The sequence below is a fragment of the Grammomys surdaster genome, unplaced genomic scaffold (assembly GCF_004785775.1).
Source record: "Grammomys surdaster isolate TR1022 unplaced genomic scaffold, NIH_TR_1.0 125973, whole genome shotgun sequence".
In the NCBI taxonomy this organism is placed as follows: Eukaryota; Metazoa; Chordata; class Mammalia; order Rodentia; family Muridae; genus Grammomys; species Grammomys surdaster.
The window spans coordinates 562,696-587,564 of NW_021620790.1; the positions used below are offsets into that span (position 1 = coordinate 562,696).

Consider the following 24,869-nt stretch of genomic DNA (forward strand, 5'->3'; position numbering starts at 1 on the left):
CAATGCACATTTGGAGGTCAGAGACAGCCTTAAATATCAATCTATATCTTCCATCTTATTGGAGACAGGGTCTCTTGTTTGCTCCTGAATATACCAGCCTATGACCCTCTAGAGATTCTCTTATCTCTGTCTCTCAACCTGCAGTAAGAAAGTTTGACAGTAAACAGTCTGGCTTTATGCAGGTATTGGGGATCCAAATTAAGATTATCACACTATGTTGCAAGCACTTAACCCATTGAGCCACCTCCTTAAGCCACTTATTGTTTATTTCTCTTAGATTGAAAGAGTTGAAAAATCTCTTTATTTTTATTTCATTTTTATGAGAAATATTCTCTGACTTTTACCAGTTCATTTCTCCAAGAATTTGGATATAGTCTAGTTTATATAATATAGAGTTTTAGGGAAATCTTTCTGTTCTTTGAATTTTTATACATTAACACTGACGATATTTTTTATATTGAAAATTCATTATGTGAGGGCTGGGAGATGGCTCTGTAGTCTAAGTGCTTGTTGTGCATGGTCTCAGATCAGAATCCACATTTTTAGAAATTCTAGTAAATGCCAAGTAGATGTCGTGGTCCACTGTAATCCCAGCCCTGGAGAGTGGAGACTGAGGATTCCAGTGCAAAGGGCCTCACAAGAAACAGTGCAAACTCCCCATCTTACTGAGCTCAGGATTTGCCTGAGAGACCCTCCTTTGATGTGTGCCCACATACATGCAAAGCAAAAATCCTGCACTCACATATATCTACCATTATTACATAGGAAAAACAGAAAAAGAAAAATGATCACTATAATTTCTCTTCTCTATAACAGCCTGTCACTTCTTTGAAATCAGATGAAATATCCCAGCATGTTTCATCCCTAATTCATTGTGCAATTAAAAATCCAGTTTTTGCATTATGTTTGAAGGTAGGCAGTTTCTGCTGGCTGATCCTGTTAGTGCAATATCTCAGATGAACATCTTAAGATAACACTGTCACTGAGGTGCAGACAGAGCAAGCTGTATGGTTAAGCCAACATCAGGACACTAGATAGGTCATTTGCTCTCTGGAAATGTATTCTAAAACAATAAATTAGTGTAGATTAAAAAAGACTAATGATTTAAAAATTGGAGATCATGTTCAGTAGTTTGGAGAGAGATTACAAACATGTGAAATCAACAATAAGATATAACATAGTTGTTAAATTGGCATTTATGAAGTTCTCATAACATTTTTAAATATTTATGAGTAAAAAACTGTATTTTAGATGTAATTAAAACTGATAACTAATATATAAAATATGTAACAACTTAACACTCTTAATTTATAATATATGCAAGTAGAATACAAAGGTGCAAATGCACACAGAACACAGCTATGCAAAAGCACCAATAAACACTATGACTTCATAAAGCAGAAAATTCTGCCACGATATCAAAAAGATGTTTCTTTTCCTCTATATTTTAGAGTTAGAATAACTATTTTAATAGCCAGAAAGAACACTATGAAATATTTATTCTATGTGAGTTACTGAATGCCACCTGAATTATAAGGAGATTCATGTGTTTAGGAATAGCTTCAAGATGAACTCAATGTCTTGAACATGATGATAGGGTTCTTAATATAACATACCACTGAGTTATATCTATATTCACAGGGTCAATTTGTATTACAAGTATGTGCTTATTTATGTGGGACAATATAAGTGCGATTGTGTACATCAGTAAGTCAGAAAAAAAAATGTGTGAAACGGTTCTCTTCTTCTACCTTCTGGATCCCAGGTTTTGAGCTCAGGTTGTAGACTTTGGCAGCAGGCACCTTTACACACTGAGCCATCTCAGGAGCCCACAGGTTTAATTCCTAATTTACTCCAAAAGAGGAATATCTAAATAAACTCTAACCCAGTTTCTTTAGGATTTTTTTTTTTTTTACTGATACTCATATATCTTACATTAAAGCTGGTGAAATGTGACTTGACTAAATATATGTTGGAAACAAACTTCTGCTTTGAAGGTCTGAAGCTTTATGCAACGTATATGAAACATACATATGCATACATATTTAAGTGACTGGATGTTGACTCTCAAAAAGTAGAAAACTGGAAATAAATGCCTTTCAGAAGACTTTATAATTATTCTAAAAATACATGTTAGTGTCTGAAATGGAAATTTCTGTATATATCATGTGATGCAGTCTCATGTGGTGTTTTGCATGCATGATGTTTAAAGAGAGTATAAACAGAGCTCAAAGAATGTGAGGAAAGGGATGGGGAACAGTGATCAAGGAAGATATCTGAGATTTATTTCTGGCATCAACAGTCATATGAACACACATACATAGGTCTATCCTTACCCAAGTTCAGGTATAGGGCTAGTCTGCCCTTCTGGAGCTCTAGGGTGATGTGGTCTCCACGTTGTCCCTCCCCATGGAACAGAACCCCATCTCCTTGCATGCTCTTGAATTTCAGGGAGATCACATCTTTGAGGGTACTCATTGTCTTCTGATTGAACCTGTACAAAAGTGAGCTCTGGCCATCAAAATCAGCAACATCCGATTCTGAGAGGAGAGAGAGGAGAAAGAAACATCAATGTGCTTCCTCATGGCATCTATCCTTGCTTCTTATCTTTGATGCTGCTCAATTCAGAGGAATGTTCCTTAAATTTGGATGATCTCTCTTTTACGTAGGTAAATAAAGTAAAACCAACCTTAGATTTAGAATCTAAGGAATCATTCTTTTGTAGGCAGCACAGACACACCAGGCTAAAGTAGAAACTCCCATTAGTGACTATTGAACAAAACAAGAGAAAAACAGTAGCAGGTACTAGAAAAGAGTTGTTACATAACTCTATCCAGTGAGGTGTATTAAGGGAGCCTTAAGGCCATGATTGGGACTTCAGATAGGGGGGTAGAGAATTAGACAAATAAAATGCAAAACATGGAGATCTGTATATGATGGGGCTTTAGAGCTAAGGAGAGGCTTCCTTTAAAGTGTGAAGAGGAAGTTTTCAACTGCTTCAGTAAGAGGTAGATAGGGAGCATGAGAGAAATATATAGCTGCCATGCAAGGGATGCTGACACAGGCTAGGAGTCTCCTTAGAGAACAGCATTTAGAGTTATTTTGAAGAATGCCTTCGAGGAGTCTTGGAACAAATGAAATATTTGATACTTTATACTTTTTCAGGGTTGGAAGACAGACTGCATTTTAATCTCTCTGCCATGGCAAGAGATGCAAGAAACTGGGGCCTGATTTAGGCTATGTGATCTGGCATAAAGGTTCAGGCTCATGTTCTAACAGTAATATGACATTCTGGGCTTAATGAGACAGGATGGCAGTGCACAGGCTGCACTAGGCTTTTCTGGGACCAGTGCCTGCTTTATAATAACCTCTCACAACTTATGTTTCTTGCTAATTTGATTCTGACATTTAGAACCATTTGATCTCTTCACCCTAGGCTTCCGGCTAGAACTGTAAAAGAGATATCCTTTATTATGACAATTCTGGATTATTAATTCAGTCTTTTCTAGAACTCTGTGCTGAGAATTCTGAAGATTCTTTGGGGTTTAGTGGGAAAGAATATTCAATGTACAGAGACTGAAAATTTGAGCAGAGGGATAATGTGCTATATATGCCGTGTTCTGGTAATGTACTGTTTTATGGGTTTATGCAAAATGCTCAGTCACTATCGTTTTGTTTTGTAATTTATTCTGATCTGAGATAGTCCTTTATTTTAGACATAAAACTTAGCAAATGTATGTGGTGACATGATAGCTCTTACTATGTACACATATTATCTAATGTCAACTCTTAGAATAAGTATATCTAGTTACTGACACATACTAATTTGTTGATAAGTATGGCCTGTTTTCTCTGCACATAACATACTCACCCATTATGATGTTACAGTAGAGATTAGCTCAGCTTCATAGTCTTAGCACAGTACTGACCAATGTCAATATAAAGGTAACAAGATTTTTGATAATATTATTGAAGCTAATGACTCTGGCTAGTAACAGGAGATAGGGTGATGGTCACAGGACCCTCACCTGGAAGTCAAGTCATTATTCTCTTTTTCCTTCTTCAGTTGAGAGTGACCTTATGAGTATGTTGAGAGTGGAGGTTATGGAAGAGAGATTCTGTGAAGCTTCCACAAGGTTGTCATTCACAATAGGTGGGAATGTGCAGTGGAACATCAGTTGTGCTATCATTGATGCTCCTCTAGTTAATCCCATATCAATGCTTTCTGCATAAGCACAGTAAGTTTATTTGTTTGTCAAATTGGGCTTTGTTGGTATCTTTACTTTGATATGTCTTCTATTCACTATCTGGGGTAAATAAACATTTGTTCATATCTTCCCATGGAAAGAGAGATGAGAATAGCAAATTATAATTATAATTCTTTATAATATCATATAAATATGATTTTCATAATATTTTAATATAATATATAAATTATCATACTATATAGAATAGCAGGATTTCATTTAATCCAACTTTGACTTAGTTGTATCATTTTGTCATTACCCCTTTCTCACTATTCCAGCCTTTAAATTCTTATTCTTTACTCTCAACTTTTTTGAGATCAGCTTGGGAAATTACATGCATGATATCACATAGTATTTGGAATGATATGCCAGATGAATTTCAGTTAGCATATTGTCCTCCAGTTCTGCAAGTATGGAACCAGATAGTGAAAGTCAAGAAGTCATTCTCCAAACAAATTTATGAAGTATATGTGTATACATAAACTGACATGTGTCTCTCAAAATATCCAGTAGATAAATTATTTCACAGTGAGGGAGAAAGAGAGAGAGAGAGAGAGAGAGAGAGAGAGAGAGAGAGACAGAGAGAGACAGAGAGAGACAGAGAGACAGAGAGACAGAGAGACAGAGAGAGAGACAGAGACAGAGACAGAGAGAGAGAGAGATTCATGTACATATGCAGGTATGCCCTTGCACTTACAAACAAATGCATGTGGAGGTTATAGGTTGACATTGAATATCTTCCTAACTCATATTCTAAGCTCATATAGCCTAGGTCATTCTTGAATTTACAACATTGCCATTATGATTTTGAACTTCTCATGTTCCTGCCTCTATTTACTGATGGATATGATTATAAGAGTATATCATGTGCCTGGTTTTGCACAGTGCTAGAAACAATTCAAGGCTTTCAGGAAGGTACACAGTCTACCAGATGACCTGCATCTCCAACTCTGAATTTTCAATGAACATGGTTCTCAGCAACAAGGCAGAATGGATGGCAAGTGAGCTCCAGGGACCTCATGCTTCTAACTCAAGGCTGAGATTACAAAAGTGTGCGACTAAATCAAGCTTTTTACATATGTGCTGAATTCACATCATCATGCTTGTATGACAAGCATTTTACCATTTAGTAATATCCACAGCCTCGTGGAAGAATTATTGTAAGTTACTTGCATATTCTTTTACTATTTTATTACAAAAATTGTACTACAAAATTAGTATTACTTCTATAATAATATAATACAAAAATATAAGACTCTTTAATTACAACTTGGAAGAGATTCGTCACATAGAATCATGGCAGGGTGAAACAGAGGTGAAGGGCTGTGTGAACCAGACACAATTAATCTTATTTGAAATTCAGAAAACACAAAAATTCAATTTTTCCAGATCTACTAAGCAATTAAAATGCTTAAATTGAGTATTCATAATGACAATTTGATTTTTTTTTTTTGCTCAGGGATATAGAATTATCTTCAATAAATGAAATTTTGGAATAAAAGGAAATATGATTTTCTGTAATTACCTTGAAAGTAAAATTCTATAATTTATTTCTTATATTTACATTTAACAAAAAGGTCCCTAAGGACTCCAGATTATAAAAAGCAACTAGTGTGATGTAGGGAGGTTTTCAGAATCTCCTGTGTTTTTCCAATACTTCCCACTTGATGTTAGTATTATATCTATTCATATAGAGCTCACTGAACTTGAAGATGAACCCATGGAATTCTTGGCACTGTTGCCTTTTCTTAGGTAATGAGCAGCATGGCTAGACAGAACATTAAGATATAGCTTGCCAGCTAGATCACTTTTGCAACCTTATCTCCTTAAGACTTAAATTCATAATAAGACATAAGCATTAGAAACATGTGCTTTAGAGGAAAAAAATACTCAGTGCTGAAAATATGATGCAGTGAGTAAAATGTTTGCTGTGCATCAGTGAGGGAAGGCAGCAGTCAGACTCTAGCATTCCATTAAAATAACCAGAAGTACCTGAAATTCCAGAACTATGTCAATAGAGACAGGAAGATGCTGGAAACTTGCTCTCCAGCAAGTCTAGTTGGAAAAGCAAGCATCAGGTTCAAAAATTGAGTATTCATGTGGCTGGAGAGAAAGCCCACTCACATGGGTGGCTCACAGCAGAGTGATTCCCAATTCAGAATATGCAATGCCTTCTGGACACTGCAAGCACCTACACTCTCACTGGTACACAATCCCAAACTCAAAATATATACTCATGGTTAAAAGCAAAATAAAACAAATATTAAACAAATAAAGTGGTCAGAAACTGATGAAGACACCTGATATCTACCTTGGTACATATGCAAACTCATGCGGGCATGTGTGCATGCGCACACACACATGAATAAAATGTTGAAAGATTCCAGAGATGTTGAAAGAGAAGACATGGGGTGAAGCAGTTGTGATTATATTGTATCATATACACATATGAAATCAACAGAGAATGAATAAGCAAGGAAACAAATAAATAGATAATCCAATAATTAATTGTGCTAACACTAGTCACTTCATAATAAAATAAAATATATACCACCTTACCAGACACACTATTTGTTAAATCTATATGAAATAGATTACTAATTGTGAGTGGATTAATTGCGGTCATTAACTGATGCTCTGTCAGTTACCTTCATCCAAATGGTGCTGTTTTACTCTGGTATCAGGCTTTCCTGCCCAGTGTGTGCCAAGCTAAGTCCAAACTTTCTACTGAGTCTTGTTTGGCTTTAGTTGTTGCTGTGAAAATATTTCCCCTGTGCAGCTAAGCTATGCATTCTGTGCATTCTTGCACTCTTTTGATTGGGGTCACTCTGCAAATGTAGCATCCATTGAGGCTTTACTGCCCAGCAATCAGAACAACCACATAGCACCCAACAGTGTTCTAGTAAGGTGAATATATACATAGAGAGACTAAGCTATTTCAGAAAGGAAAGGACGGACCAGGTGCACCAAGGAAGCATCAATATGCTGGTCCTGAATGATATACTTATAAGAGATGTATCTTTGTCACAGAGTTGGTGGGGAGGGTAAAATGTAAATGAACACATGAAGTTCTGTGATCAGATCATGTAACGGGCAGCAAGAACAATGTTTTCCAGCATGTTTACTTTCCACAGGCTGAGAAACACAGTGCAATGGGTGACACCTAAGCAGTAACTGAAACCTACATTTATTACAGGATCATGAATGTCACCTCCATGGGAAAATGAAATGTTTAACCTCTATATTCCCACAGCATGGATAACAACATTCGATTAGAGTATCATTGCCCAATACTGTCAGGAGCCATAATAGGACAAGCTAATTATTAGCATACGATAATCCTGAAATGCTTGCCTCAGATTATTATATAATCTGTGACAGAGTGAGCTCTCATCCACCAAGGCTGTGAGAGACTTATTTTAGGAAAAATTCTTGCTGTTAATATGCTTTTCCTATTATTATTATTAAACATATGTAACAATCACTAAGCAATAGCACACTCCTTTGAAGCAGATCTCTGAAGACCCACGAAGATGTATTGTCTTGTAGTGATGCTATTTAGACAAATAGATGACTTCTGAAGTCTTAATGATGATCCTATAAGAATTCCTAAAATTATATCACTGATTATTTAGCTCTTTTATAGTGGGACTGGTATTAAGTCCCTTTCTGACAGTCAAACCTCCAATGAGAACTCTGCCAGTCTCCCCAGTTAATTGCCCTTAGATAGTAACCAGACTCTCTCCTGCTCAGAGCACATTCCAAGAGGCTGTAAAACAATTAACCAAAGTTCACTAAAAGGGAACTCAAGATTTTTTACAGGTGCTAGGACAGAAGAGAAAATATTGCCTGGGTTTAACTATACAAAACTTCACTAATTTCTTAGTTATAGTTTTAAACCTTCAGTGAAACTGTGGAGATAGACAGGTGATAAATGTTCAGCCAGATAATTACTCCTAATGGATATGCATGTAAACATAATCTGTTGTAAACTTCTATTTTCAATTTATGATTTGAATTTTGATGTAAACTTGTGATGAACTTTGTAACATGTGACCATGTACTCTGAATGATATATAAGTTCTGAAGACAAAGACAAAGAAGCAGTAGTTGTAGTAGTCGTAGCAGCAGTCCTGGTAGTAGTAGAATCAAGTAGTCATAGATGTACACGTTCCTTAGGAGCTGTCTATTCTTGCATTTCTTTTTTCTTGCTTAGAATTTCTCCACTTAGAACTTTTTCCTTTGTTAGAAGTTACTGTGTTAAATCTCTCCAACATCATCCTGTTAAAGGTGCAAATCTGTGTTCTGAGAACTCATGATTCCAAGCTTTTGTGTCCCAGGACAAAGGATTACACAAGGGACACATGGTTATAAGTAGGAGCATTTTATTGAGAAAGGAGAAGCACTCCTGAGGATGAGAGTGTACAAGCATGAGGAGCAGAGGGGAAAACATGTGTTCAACAGTCCTGGGCTAGGAGGCACATGCCTCTTCATAGGATAACTATATAGTATCTACCTCTTATTCCTTTGTATGACATGAGGTTTTCTTACTCATACACTTGACTTGTATGGAAGCCAGGCAAAAAAAGAACTCCAGTCCTCATCTGCCAATTGGCTCTGTTCATATGATAATATTGATGGTATGTTTCTGGTGTTTATTCTCTTGCCATAATCCTACACTGGAAATCTGGGAATTATATATTTTTCATACAGTCTGATACTGGCCAGGCCATGTTCTGTGTGTTTTGTGGGAAAACAAAGACAGACAAGTGTGATTTTGCATTTTGGAAGCCATAAAAGACTTTGAGAAAGCTGAGTTCTTGTGTATGTCAAACACATAGAAACCATAGGCTTTACTTCTTTCCAGCGTTATGAATAGTGGTATACTTCTTTAAAACATTTATTTAATACATTCACACACACGCACACGCACACGCACACACACACACAATTTTGCCATTGTTTTTCACATTTTAATTTGAAATATCATTTGGCCACCATTACCCTTTGATGCCCTGAATTCTTCAGTCAAGTTCTACATTTTATAACTTCTTTTTCCAGTAGTTTCATGGTCTCCCTTTAATTGCTACCTTTCACAGCTGTTATGATCTATAGTCTACTCCCTGAAAATTCAGGATAAAGTAGAAGCTGTATTGGTGAGATGAAATATCTAAGACATGTATTAGCTTTAAGGAAATGAATCTCCATGCTCTCTACAGCACCTAAAGAAATCTGAGCTTTGGGTAGAGGAGAAAGATATAAATGTTTCATTTTGGTTCTGCAGCTTGTTAGATAGTGTACTCAGGCAGAATTCTGGGCTTTTACATGTTATATATTCATTGGTCATTTGATGAGGCCTACAGAAGCCTTGCCTACAAACTCACAATGAAAATTATAGAATTATAGACACCTACACATGAATATACATTCCATATTATCTCATCTCATTGTGAATAGAGAGAAACGTTCCATTGGAAAAGATGGTATATGTGAGACGAAGATGTAATAAAGACTGGCGTGAATAAATTAATAGGGAATTTGGACTGAGAAGGCCTTAAAATCTTTTTCAAAAGTCTGAGAATATGTATGAATATTGAGCTGTATATGGAATATCTGTATCAATCTGCTTCACAATCCCCATGGCTTAGGGAAGATGTAGTAGAGGGAGTGGAAAGAAAGAACTGAAGAATGTATGAACTGGACATAAGAAGTGAGATACTAGTTTTCATCCTGGAAAAAGTTTCACTAAGACTGAAGCAGAAAACATCATTTTAGGAAGTTTCTAAAACATGTAAGATTCATAAAGCCCTGCTGCGAGATTATATAAGCAATAATGGCTGTTGGGGAGAGTTGATTTCCTGATCTTTCCAGCTGCCTACAAGGTGTGGAGTGAGCTCCTGGGATACAGCTTTGGTGATTTATCACCTATGCTGGGGTGAGATTTTTGGTGAGGCAAAAACAAAAATGAGTCATCCTTGCTCCTACAATTAATAAATTTCTCATGCTTCATAAGTATTAAGTATTTCCTATTAACTCACGGGTTTTTCGAAGTGGGCTTTAGTAAACCTATTTTTGAACTTTTGCCAATGCCCTGTTTGGGATAGATGTATATTTGCATCTCCCTGGAGAAGTCATATATAAATTAGTGACCCAATACCTCTGGATTATAGTGATATGATTATTTGCTGGCCTGCATATTGACTGTTCTAACAGTAAGTGCTAGGTTTCCATTCATAATGAAAAGGCTCCTTCCCTTTACAGAAATGGTTCTCTTCCTGTGGGTTGTGACCTCTTTAGCGGGTCAAATGGCACTTTCACAGAGTTTCAAGACCAAATACCTTGCATATATTTACATTATGATTTATAACAGTAGAAAAATTATATTTACAAAGTACCAAAAAAAGAAACAATTTATGGTTGGAGCTCACTAAAACATGAGGATCTATATTAATAGTCACAGTATAAAGAAGGGTGAAAACCATTACTCATGTTTCCCATATTTGCCACTTGATCTGTGGTGGTTGCACTATCCCTTGTACTTGCTGACTTTTACAGCAATGGGATGTTTGCTCTCATTGTTTTTTTATTATAGTTTTTTCTCTTTCTACCTAGTAGAGTCAACCTGGTAGGATGACACAAGCTTTTCTTCTAGCACTACAAATACTAATCAACAGAAACATTTTGCTTCAAGAGAAGTCAGCCAAATTCCAAATATTTGCAATTTTAATCAAGTTGTACATGAATTGCTACAACCATTTCACAGGCGAAGAAGCACAAGTCCAAGAGAAGTTTTAAACAAGGATTAAGTTTACCCACTGAATACTTACTTCTTTCTCTAGGCACCAGGGGGATGCTTTGCATCTTCAACATGATATAGATAAGCAGATTTAAAAAGGTAATAACAGCTCATCATTACTAATGTTGCCATTAAACAAAAATAAACATAATGCACTTAAGATTTTCTACGTTGGATGTAATAAGAGTTCTGTAATGATTTCCTTGTTTGGATTTTAATTTGCAGGTAGAGTCTAGTTGTGAATATTAGAACTTTTATTTGTTGTGTAATTTTTTTTGGCCAATTCTCTGTAAAACTATAATAAAAAAAAGAAAGTATATTATAAAATAAGATGCATTAGTCTTACAGATGAGCTTTTATTTTTTAACAGTTGTTGTATGGTTTATAAACCTTTTCTCTGTCTTTGTCTTTGTCTCTGCATCTATCTGTCTCTGTTTCTCTGTCTCTGTCTGTCTGTCTGTCTGTCTGTCTGTCTCTCTCTCTGTCTTTCTCTCTTTCTGTGTGTGTGTGTTTGTGTACTTACAGGTATGCATGTACTGTTGTATGCAGGTACAGAAAACAACTCTCAGAGTCAGTTCTCTCCTTCCACCTTTTATTCAAGGTAGGCTCCTTCTTTTTGTTGTTTACACTTCTACGATATATACCCCAATTGAGCTTGAAGGTAATTTCATTTCTCTTCCCAATTTTTCTACAGAATTGCTGACATTACAGTTGTGTGCCACTACAGTTGTTTTTTTACATGGATTCAAACTCAAGTCATCCAGCTTACATAGAAAACCCTTTACCTGACTGAGCTATCTTCCAAGTACCATGATTACTACTTACCAGAAAAAAACAAAATAACCAAAAGATCTATATATGCCCTCCAAATTCCTTCACAATTTTTCAATAGCTTAAGGAGATGAATGCCATACATTTAGCTCATTTAGTGGACTTGGCAGTCATGCATGGTCTAGACTATCCTTCCTTTGAAAAATGAAACTTGAGACTCAGAAGATATACCCACACAAAGGCATTCACAGGGTAATGAGTTATTTGACATTGAAGACAAGTTTTGCCTAATTAAATAATGGGGCTATTTTAAGGATTTTGTGAGATATAAAGACATTTTTGCAATTTGAAGAAAACATACACTGTGAAAGTCAAAGTGAACAAAAGAATAAGTAAATATTATCTATTAAATAAATAATAAACAAGCTACAATCCATAGATTCAGAGAGGCTAGGTATAAAGTAGGTCTCTAGGGGCAACAGATGGAGTTCCCAGGGAAGGGGAAATAGACTAGATTGTTCACTTGATCTGCTGGGCAGGTAGGAATGGAGAAAAAACAGATCAGGTTGGAGAGATGGAGGGAGAACATGCAGGGAGATTCACCTGGAATTCAGAACTTTGGGAAAGATATGTGGAAACCTAGTACAGTGGAAACTCCCAGGAATCTATAAAGGTGATCCTAGTGAGGACTTCTAGTAATAGTGGATACAGAGTATGAAATGGATTTCTCTTATCACCAGGCAAGGCTCCCAATGGCAGGACTGAGATGTATTTAGTTGAGTTGTTGGCCAAGAGTTTCCCATAGAGATCTCTAAACCCAGTGGGTAAATCTAAAGCCAGGTTGATGCTAGGACAGATGGTTGTGGTTTTTAAACTGAAACTGATAACAAGACCTCATGGCTGAGGAAAATATCCACAAAACTCATTGAAAATGGAGAGGTTTATCTGGAGCCCATATGAAACCATCACCCTGTTGTGGATAGCCCAAGCCTTGTATTTTGATGCTAATTCCACCTTCCTGGGAGGGCTGCAGAGGAGGAATGAATCAGTACACAGGTGACTTCTTGGGAACTTTCTGTCCACCTTAATTTGTAAAATAAAGGCTAGATCCAGTGATTGGGCAGTAGAAGGGAAGATGGAGAAAAAATGCTTGTGGGAAGAGAGAGAAAGAGAGAGAGAGAGTGGGGGGGAAGGCAAGGGAAGAGGGAGGTGACAGAAGTGGAAGGTGATAGAAAAGGAAGACAGTGGAGGAGGAAGACGAAGGAGGAGCAGGAGGTGGAAGGACAATGGAGGTGAAGCATGTGGCCTGGAAAAACCACAAGTTATAAGGAATCTCATATCTGGGGAATAGAGTAGTGTAATGATAAACCTACCCAATCTAGGTGTGAAGTTTATATTCATAATTATTGAGTTGTGTTCTCTTTGATCAGTCTCATTTGGGCTGGAGATTTATCACAACAAATTGGCACCCAACTTATTGCTTAGAACTCAACTAACCTGAGATATAAGTTCACTGCCCCCCCTCTAACCCCCAATATGGCTAGGACAGCCTTCTAGGCTGCACCAGCATGTATTGAAAGCTGAGTGGGTCTCAGGGACCTACAAAGAACCACAGAGTGGCTTGTTCCACCATCCCCCAGACAGAGAGCTATGACCAAGGTCAGGAGCAGCACCTCAGCCAGCAGCTGGGCTTGATCAGCACCCTGTAAAATCTGCAAGGAGGGACAGGTGATGCTAGAACACAACTGCCTGTGAGGTAGTTTTCAGGCAGACACAGTAAACTGAGGGCTCCAAACAAGGTAATTCTTTGATATAAAAAATATATATAACCTTTTGATACTTAAAGATGAGAAACAAAATAAACATGTTTTGGGCTTTATGTGATGATATTTTGAATGGTTTGACAGGAATCGACTTTAGGAAAATAGACACCCTATCATTTATTGGTATTGCAATATTTATTCTCTTAATTTACTATGTCTTCTCAAAAGACAGGGCCCTAGATAAAAAAAAGTCTTTGCCTTAAAAAAAGAGATTACAAATAACACTAGAACTAAAGGTTCAGGATTTTATTGATCAAAATAAGCAACAGAAAGAGGAGAAAAAAATTTAAGACTTGACAACAGGGCTTAGAGGAAACAGTAGAATTGAAGACACAGGAAATTATAGATCAGAATAAGAGACAGAAAGATGAAAATGAAGGTAGGAGACAGGAGCTTGAAAGGATGATCGAACAAAGAATGCAGCAGCTCACAGATCAGACTGAGCAGCAGAGAGAAAATAATGGCTGATCTGAAAGATTGTTTCTTCACGATTCCTCTACATGAATTCAATAAGGAAAGGTCTGCTTTATCAGTATCTACCTTCAAGAGAGGTCACCCAGTAAAAAGATATCATTGAAAGTCTTACCACGAGGAATGTTAAATAGCCCTACCTTGTGTAAATATTTTGTACAACAGCCATTGGCAATGATTCACAATTTTCCCAAACTATTATTTATCATTATATGGATGATATTTTGTTGGATGATCCAGATATTAATATCATGGAAAGAATGTTTGATGAAGTAAAGATAACCTTGCCTTTCTGGGGATTGCAAATAGCCTCTGAAAAAATACAAAGAGGGGATTCTATTAATTATCTAGGGTATAAAATAAGTCTATAAAGGGTTAAGCCACAAAAGGTACAAATCAGAAGAAACCAGTTAAGGACCCTTAATGATTTTCAGAAGTTACTGGGAGATATCAACTGGCTGTGGGCTGCAATTGGCTTGACCACTCAAGAGCTGAGTAATTTATTCCAAACCTTAAAAGGTGGTAAGGATTTAAAGAGCCCAAGGAAACTAACATCTGAGGCTGAGAAGGAGTTAGCTTTGATAGAAAGGAAATTGCAGGATACCCATCTAGATTGTATTGATCCAAAGATGGCCTGCATCTTAGTTATCTTACCTTCTACTCATTCTTCTACAGTAATTCTTATGCAGAGAGATTACATCTTAGAATGGATATTTTTAGCTTATAAGCAGAGTAAGAAATTAAAAACTTACATTGAGAACGTCTCTGAATTGATACTAAAAGGAAAAATGAGACTTCAACAATTAGTCAGAATGAACCCTGCTGAAATTGTATCTTTTACTAATACAGAAACTGCCTCACTATGTGCACAAGATGAACATTGGCAAAGAGCATGCAGTAACTTCTTGAGAGAGATTAACAAAAGATACCCTAAAAGCAAGCAGCTTCAGTTCATAAAAAGAACTAATTGGATTCTCCCTCATATAATAAAGGGAACTCCAATATCTGGAGCCCCAATGTTTTACGCTGATGCTAGTAAATCAGGAAAGGCAGGATATAAATCAGAAGACATAAGTAAGGTGGCTGAGAGTCCCTATAAGTCAGTTCAAAAATTTGAATTATATGCAATAATCATGGTGTTGTCAGATTTTCAAGAGTCCCCTAATATAGTAACTGATTCTCAATATACAGAAAGGGTTGTTTTACACATAGAGAATGCTCAACGTATTCAGAATGATTCTGAATTGACCTCACTATTTATTCAAATACAACAAATGATCAGAAATAGGAGTTACCCACTATATAAAACACACATAAGATCCCATACAGGTCTATCAGGCCCTCTGATGCAAGGTAATAAAGAAATCGACCAGCTCTTGATAGGAATTGTACTAGAGGTTTCAGAATTCCATTTAAAACACCATGTTAACAGCAAAGGTTTAAAGAAAGTGTTCTTTATCACTTGGCAACAAGCCAAGGAAATTATGAGGCAATGCCCTACTTGCTCATTATATAACCAAACTCCATTGCCTACAGGAACTAAATAAGAATACCTAAAGAAATGACATTTGGCAAATGGATGTCTTTCGTTTTACAGTTTGGTAAACTGAAATATGTGCACCATACTATAGACACATATTTAGGGTTTCAATGGCCAACTGCCTAAGTGTCAGAAAAGGCTGATTCTGTAATTACACATTTGCTAGAAGTCATGGCCATTATGGGAATACTCATACAAATTAAAATGGACAATGGTCTGGCATATATCTATAATAAGATGAAGAAGTTTTTTGCATATTATAATATAAAACATGTTACAGATATATCACACAATCCGATGGGTCAAGCAATTGTGAGGAGATCTAATCGAACTCTAAAAGAGATGCTTAATAGGCAAAAGAGATCAACAAGAACCCCTACAGATAGATTACATAGTGCTTTATTAACCTTAAATTTTTTAAATACTAATGAACAAAACACCACAGCTGCTGAGAGACACTGGATGGTGGAAAGAACTACTGAACTAAATCAACCTGTTTATATTAAGAATATTCTGAGGTCAGAATGGAAAGTGGGAAATGTGTTACTCTGGGGGAGGGGTTATGCATATTTTTCCACAGGAAAAGAAAAGCTGTGTGTTCCTTCCAATTTGGTAAAAATCAGACATGACAATGGGAGACCTCCTGAAGACCTTGGTGACACAGAAGAAGAAAAGGGAGACTAACACAACCAACCAAATAGGTGACATATATATGGTGAGGTTTATATCTCTTATGTGTAGACAGCTCTGGAACCGGCTCGGACTAAAATGTCTATACACAGTCAAGAACATTTATTGGGTACTAATTTCTCATGACTTGTTAATACATGCCATCCTTTATGAAGGATGTATCCAAACATGACTCGTTGAGAAAACAAAATCAATAAAATGATTCCTAATGATATTTTACTCAACTCATAGATTCACCTTGTCCAAGCATCATCAGAAAGGCTTTCTTTGGCAGCTGATGAGAGTAGATGCAGATACCCACAGCCATACATTGTACAGTAAGAGTTTAAACTGGAGGTCCTCATCAGGTCCCTCCCCTCAGAGGTTGTGGAATCATATGGAAAATGGTGCAGAAAGACTGTGAGAGTCAAAAAGTTAACTAATTCACAGAGGGGGAAAAAGCAAACATGTAGCTTGTAGAAGATTTCTGAACTAGATTCTCATATATGTTGTAGTTGTTAGCTTGGTGTTTTTTTGTGGGATTCATAACAGTTTGAGTCTTTGACTCATTTGCCTGCTCTTGGGGCCTTTTTCCTTCTTTTGAGTTACATTGTTCAGTCTTTGTGTGAGGGATTTTTCTTTGTTTTATTGTATTTTGTTTTGTCCTGTTGTGTTGTTTCTTGGAGACCTGCTCTTTTCTCAAGGAAGGCAGAGGGAGAATAGATCCAGGGGAGAGGCAAGGTAGGGGCATCTGGGAAAAACAGAGAGAAGAGAAATTATCGTCTGTTTGTATTGCATTTTAAAAAATCTATTTTCAATAAACATGAAAAGAAAAGAGGCCAAAAAAAAAAAAAGAAAAATGGAAGGCAGGTAACATGGTACCTCAAGTAAGATGCTTTGCTGTGCAAGCCTAACAGTGAAGTTTAATCTCTGAAACCCTCAGAAAAGTCCAAGAGACAGACTGAACAAGGTTCTACACTGACTTCTGCATATACACATCCCCAAACCCACACATCTCTGTCTTTCTCTGTTGCTCTGTCTCTGTATCTCTGTCTCTCTTTCTCTCTGTCACACACACACATACATTTTTTTAAAGATTATTTCTCTTTATTGCAAGATAATATGGAATTCCCTGGATCCTACTGTTCTGCATTTCTTCATGCATACAACATTCACAGTCATTCAGAGTAGTGGGTTATCATGTGAGAGTCTTAGCAAAAATATTTGTATTTGGAAAGATTGTAGAGTATATTTGTGGTAGTTTTACAATATGCATGGATTGAACATGGAGGGTACTCATGGTAATTTCTTATGTTCTCATGTTCTGGAACAAGCTAGAAGTAGATACATAAAGAAGTTTATGAAGGGAGCACTTTGTAGAGTAGGAAATCACAAGAAAGCTGGGAAGATCAGAGGCTTGATGGCAATGGACCATGAGGATTTTGACTTTTTGTATGTTCTTTATAAAGGATTATTTTCTCCTGAATTTGTATAATGCATCATCTGTTCTAACATTTACTAGTGGAGGTATGGTGCTGTTCTTGTCATACATATGTCAGTCTTTGTACTTTTCCTCAGTTCTATTCTCCCTGTGCCTACTAGTTACTAGTTCTATTTCTTCTAGCTTATTAATATGATTGCATTGCTCACAGATATTCTTGGGTTATACTTGATTGTTTTATTTCTTGGATGTATATATGTATGATGTGTGTGTTTGTGTGTGTGTGTGTGTGTTGTATATATATGGGGAGGTCACATATATATGTATAAATATGTACAAATGGAGGCCAGTGGTTGATGTAAAACATTTTCCCTCCTTGCTTCCATCTTAACTTTTGAGGCACAGTCTCTAACTTTAATTCAGAGCTCACTAATAGCTTGCCTATCTTGAAATCTTGTTCCAGGGATTCCGGTTTATACTTTCTATGTGCCAAGATTAGAAGTGGGATTCTACACCTGCCTGATATTCATGTGGGTGCATATGACCTGAATTCAGGTGTACATACTACTGCAGCAAGTGTTTAACCCACAGATAAATCATACCAAATCCATGGCTTGCTCCTTGCATAATATGTGCCTAAATCCTGGATGTACAGCATGGATGGAGAATGACACCCCAGGTAAAGCTTTCTGGCTCTAAACTCAAAGCTGGAGAGCACAGACACAACTTTCAATCCAGTAGAAGCAGACAAGCTCTGTTTGTTTGGTCAAACCAAAGAATAGGTTTCCCACCCCAACCAAGGTGATATGGAGTGTAAGGAGTATATCAAGCCAAAGGAAGTATTTCTAAAAGTCAAAGGTATTGCCAGTAGTGAAATGTCAAGGAAAGAGAGCATACAGGGTTAGATCCTGTGTCAGTAAAGGTTAGCTGGATATAGCCCCATCAGAACAGAACAACAATATTATATTCAGGAAAGAAGACGAGAAGTACAGGATCTAAGACCTCATTGATGTAATTCAGGACATATGTAAGAAATAAAGTCTATTGGTTCATTTTCAAAATAAAAATACTTTAACTCAGATTAGATCCAGAAACAAATGGATAGAAAGCTCTGGGAGACTCTCTCTCTCTCTATATATATATATATATTCTACCTTAATAAAGGTTTTTAAATGCTTTAAACCACCTTCTATCCCACTGTCCAAAGGTAGAGGTAAAAAGATGGCAAATAGGACAAGGCGGTATATTTAGAAATAGTTCTTTGGGGTGACTTCAGTCTCCATTTGTCAGGATTCCAATACTCCTGTTCAAATCTGTCACCAAACATAAATCAGTAACTGTACTGCAGGGTCCAGTAGAAACTGCCAAGCCTCCATTGAATCTGTAACAGTTAGCAGGAACAATCAGGACCAGCTGGAATGTCAGAAGTTTTCTGTCATGCATTTCTTAAAGTGAAGATCATTGAAGACACAAGACTAAGGAAGAATTATACAATTAGCCAAGCAAGTACCCTGTTGCTGTCTGTTGAGTCCTATTTATGTTTTCCAAACATCACATGTCCTTCCATAGGTCTTGCCTCACCAAACTACAACATGATTCTGCTCTGCAAAATACAGTATCTGCGTAGCATGACACAAACAGAAACGTTCACTTCAGGAGACCATAAACTAGCAACCCCTATTCAAACTGTATTAGCCCGATGACTCTGGTTATTGTAGATAGTTAATAACAGCCAAGTTTTCCAAGCAGCCTACAGCCTGACTGTCTCTAAAATAAGTGGGTTGTAAAACATGGAGATGAACTCATAAAGTGTAAGATTGAAGACTCCTGATTACTCAGCCAGTGACATAGGAAGGGAGGGAGAAAAGAAAGGAAGGTCATGTGTTCTGTTTCTAAAAGTTTTTCTCTGCTATTAGTCAGTGTACTGATCACTCTTAGCTGATAATAACTATTGCAAAATAATAAGATAATTCACTCTGTTTTCCCTACACCAAGTCTCTGGTGCTTTTACAAAGTATCAACATTTCTCACAGTATGGACCCACAATTGGTATATTAAGGAGTCCCCCTAGGAGACTTTGATGTTTCAGGTGTTCCAAGGATCATTTGGATCACTTTGTTCTTTTTCTGTTATGTATACCAGGCTAGCTGGTGCACCACTACTGAGAGTTTATTACTTCACCAACAATGCCAGTGACCTAGAACACAACTGGTAAGTAGGGGCTGGAGTGAATAATATTTCTCATTCTTAAAATTGGTTTTAACTGTACCATTATTGTAAACTGTGTTCAATGCAATATGTGTTATTTTCAGGGATCACTTGTTGGCAGATTTTTCCAGACTATCATTGATAGGCAAATCATGGTCCTGAAAATCCCCCAATAAGGTTAGGTGGTATATCTCCCATGCCCATCCTTGCAGGCCAAAGCAAATCTTGCCCAGTCACCTTGCTTCTCTGAGCAGCTCCAGAATGTCAAAACAGTTCAGTTCCTACTGGCTCCATAATTGCTGACTCAGCTGTCAAGCATATTTTCTGATAAATACAGAGTTCTTGGAGCAAATTCTGGCATATTTGATGAGTTTTGGAAGACTGTCAACAAACCAGATAAAGAGGGCTTTTCATACTAAAACAGTCCAAGTTTGAATTCCCAAGTGGGATGAAGAACAGCTCTGAGGAGAGCCTGGGAGGAGGAGGTTTGTGTCTCAGAATGAAAACCCAAAGGTCAACTCTGACAGGAGAAAATATTCACTCACCTTGAAACAATTAGTCCCACTTGGACTCTTCAACTACTCAGAGTAAATAAGATTTTCAATATAAATACATTTGAAGCTTTTCTCATATTATATTATATGAAAATAAATATTTTATTTTGATCATGTTCTTGCACTGAAGACCTGAAGACTTTGTCTTGTAATCCATAAACCAAAAAGTTTTTCAGTCTGTTTGAATTTCAATAATCCCCCTACACACCTATTCTATGATTTGTCCAGGCTTATTCAACAACTCTGATTACCTGAGATGAACCCTCAGCACAAAGGGAGTTTGATTAATAAACTGTCAAAGCTTAAAGACAGCTCTTCAAAGAAAATTTTGGGACTTCCTATATTGGATAAGCAGGTGAAATAAATAGGAAAAGGATCAAGACAAAAGAAAAAGTTAAAACAGAGAAAAGCTATAACTCTAGATTTCAACCTTAACACAAGCACATATTTTTTTAACTCTTATAGCCAGATACCCATCCATCCATGCATCCATCCATGCATTCATGCATCCATCTATCCATCTATCCATCCACTCACTCTTCCACATAGTTTTCCATTCAGCCTCTCTCCGTTTCCTTCCTTCCCTCTCTGGTTCCCTTCCTGGCTCCTTCCCTACCTTCTATCCTCCTTTCCTATTTCATTACTCTTTCTTATATTCCTGCAATGGAGTCTCCAGTAGACCAGAATGGCCTCAAACTTCCTGTGTAGTTGAGGACATCATTGAACTTCTGATTCTCTTTCTTCTACTACTTCCACAGAGACTGAAGGTAAACCAAGCTGTCAGACGTGGTCCTGGCTGGTGTGTGGAAACTGACCTCAGATTGGTTGGTCCAACTATGAGAGCAGATTGCCTTTTAAATTCCAGGGTTAATATGAGGCAAGTAGAGATTCAGAGACATGCCAGCAGCCCATCCATGAGGCATTCAATCATTAGGGGTCATTGGCTACTGTGGACATTCTTCCCGTCCCCAGCTTTATCTCCATGGACTAGGTTCCTTGAGCCTCCCCAGTTATAAATTGTTTGTTTTGGGCTTTTGATATGTTTGTGTATGTAGGTGTGTGTGTGTGTGTGTGTGTGTGTGTGTGTGTACATGTTTGTTTGCATGAAGAAGCATCTATGTGCACAGTGTATGTGGAGGTTGGAACATTGGGTATTGCTTCTCAAGTGCTATCCACTTTGGGATTTTGAGAGAAAGTCTCTCACTAGACTGGAATTCACAAAGATGTCTAGTACATAGGTTGCCAAATAGTTCTCAGAGGTGCCTGACTCTATAATTCTGTTATTTATAAATATGTACACTTATCTCCTCAGTTCTTTCAGTCATTTTTACGAATAAGACTCCTATGTTGGTCTAATATGAGTTATATCTGGATTTATGTTTTCTTATATCCTGAGTGAAGTACTTGCAATAATCTGGTGAGACTATCTAGTTTTAGCTATTAAGTGCCAGATTTACAAAGTGGGATCTGGGACCTCCAAGTGTCACATCTGTCTATTGTTCTCCTGTGCTCCACACCTCCTAGGCTGTTCTGGGTGTTCACAAGCCCCCCCTCCCCCATGATTCCCATGATAAGACTATACTGACATTAGCTCCCCAAAGACTAAATTTACAACTTTGTGATTTCTGCTGCTGTGACAAATGACTCTGGATGATAAGAACAATAGCAAAGAAGGCAGCTGAATCAGAGATGACAATAAAGGATTTGTTTGGAGAAAGAGGACATGACTTTGGCTCAGACAGTGATGAAGTTTGGATGATAGCACATGGCAGTAATTAACCAGATAGGAGCAAGGTCTTGTGCAGAGGGAGGATACTGTGGTATAAAAAGAGGGTTATAGTTCTTAATGAGTCTGGGGAGCCTGGCAGGTTATTATGTATTATCAGAATTTATAATGCTTTTAAAATTAATTAGCTTCCCATACATAAAGAAATTCAAACAGAATCCCCAGAAAAAATTTAAAGTAGCTTAAAGTCTCCAGAAGGCTTGATGGAAGATGTCAAAATCCTTTAGGACCAGGAATGTAAAACCCCAACCACTGTCTACTCAATTAGCAAATGTGTACCTGACTAGAACTGAGGAAAGAATGGGGAAAGTGTGACCTAAATATCAGAAGAACAGATACAAAATTGTTACATAAATGGAGTTTGAGACAATTGGCTTAAATTCTGGCTCTTTATCTCAACTACTTATAAACAACAGAAATTCACTTGTGATCAAAGTAGATATTTTTGGGTTATTTTCTTTTGAGATAGAAGATCTAGCTCATGGTGAGTTTGAAATAGCTATGGAGCTGAGGTTGACCTTAACTTGTGATCATTTTGCCTCTTCCTCCTGAGTAAGTGCTAGGAATAAAAACAGATTTAGATGGTGCTGGTGACTACAGCTGGGCTTTGTTCACCTAAGCAGGCATTCTTCTGCCAGAGCTCCAGAGACTTGTTTACAAACTAATAAAAAGAAGTGATTCTTATGCAAAAATAAGTGTGAAGGTGTCAGTGAGGGACACAGGATTGAAGATGTTTGTTGGAGCTATTGCTCCTGGCAACAGCTCAACTTTGTCCCTGAAGCCTCTTACAGATGTATGTTTGAAAAATGTAGCTTGCTGGTTTTGACTTTGGTAGTGAAAAACTAACCTCCAGAAGATTATAATATTTTTCTTCCAAGGAAATGTTTTATTCCACAAGACTGAAAACTTCCAGATATAAATGCAGGGCCACAATGGAAGATGAGAGCAAACTTTGTTCAGACCTCACCTTGCATTGGCTGCTTATGGCCTTATTGATACTTTAGAGACACTGCTCCTTAAAAGTTCAATTACTGTTGAGAGAAATTGGCCTTATCCATGCAGAGTACTGGAGATCTAAGAACATAAGTTTGTTGGATATATGGAGATCTTAACTTGACAAGAGATACAGGTAATTTTAAAATAAGATGCCCATAAATTATTTTAAAGCATCATTTAAAACAAATGGATATTTCTAACATGTTTTTACCAGCTTGCAAACCCACCAGCAATGGAAAGGTGTTCTACTTTCTCCACATCCTCACCAGCATCTGCTGTCCCTGAAGTTTTTGATCTTAGCCATTCTGATTGGTGTAAGGTGAAATCTCAGCCCTGTTTTGATTTGCAATTCCCTGATGACTAAGGATGTTTGACATTTCTTTAAGTGATTCTCAGTCATTCAAAATTCCTCAGTTGAGAATTCTCTCCTTAGCTTTATGCACTATTTTTTTTTTTAATTAGGTTATTTGGTTTTCTGGAGTCTAACTTCTTGAGTTCTTTGTACATTTTAGATATTAGTCTTCTATTGGATGCAGGGTTAGTAAAGGTATTTTCCCAATCTATAGATTGCCATTTTGTTCTACTGACAGTGCCCTTTGCCTTACTGATGCTTTTCAGTTTCATGAGGTTCCATTTGTGAGTTGTTGATCTTAGTGCCTGAACCACTGGTGCTCTTCAGGAAAATTTCCCCTGTGCCAATGTGTTTGAGGGTATTTCCCACTTTCTCTTCTGCTAGATTTACTGTACCTGGTTTCATGTTGAGATCCTTAATCCACTTGGACTTCAGCTTTGTACAAGGAGGCAAAAATGAATCAATTAGTATTCTTTTATAAGCAGACTACCAGTTAGACCAGCACCATTTGTTGAAGATGCTTTCTTTTTTCCACTGTATGGTTTTGGCTTCTTTGTCCAAGATCAAGTGTCTATAGGTGTGTGAGTTTATTTCTGGGTCTTCAGTTCTATTTCATTGATTGACCTGTCTGTCTCTGTGCCAATACCATGTGGTTTTTTATCACTATTACTTGTTAGTACAGCATGAGGTCAGAGATGGTGATTCCCCCAGAATTTCTTTTATTTTTGAGAATTGTTTTTGCTATTCTGGATGTTTTGATACTCCATATGAAGTTAAAAATTGCTGTTTCTATTTCTGTGAAGAATACAGTTGGAATTTTGATGGGAATCACATTCAATATGTATAATGCTTTTTTTAAAGTAGCCATTTTACTATGTTAATTCTATCAATCCATATCCATAGGCATGGGAAATCTTTCCATCTTCTGAGGTCTTCTTTGATATCTTTCTTCAGGGAATTGAAGTTCTTGCCATACAGGTCTTTCACATGTTTTGTTAGAGTTACACCTAGATATTTTATATTATAAAGGGGGTTATTTTCATTATTGCTTTCTTAGCCCATTTATCCATTTTCTATAGAAAAACTACTGATTTGTTTGAGTTAATTTTATAACCAGCCACTGTGCTGAAGCTATTAGCTGTAGGAGGTCTCTGGTAGAATTTTGGGATATATATATATATACATATATATATATATATATGTATATATATATAT

The 24,869-nt window shown here is 37.0% G+C and overlaps 1 protein-coding gene across 1 annotated transcript in view; it reads right to left on the reverse strand.

Moving 5' to 3' along the window:
* The window catches only part of LOC114609463 (contactin-associated protein like 5-2), a 737,464-nt gene that overhangs the window by 393,685 nt on the left and 318,910 nt on the right, over positions 1 to 24,869 (reverse strand). The window contains exon 5 of the mRNA XM_028753828.1: positions 2,337 to 2,540. Within this exon, the coding sequence (XP_028609661.1) occupies positions 2,337 to 2,540 (204 nt within the window). The remainder of the gene's footprint in view (positions 1 to 2,336; positions 2,541 to 24,869) is intronic.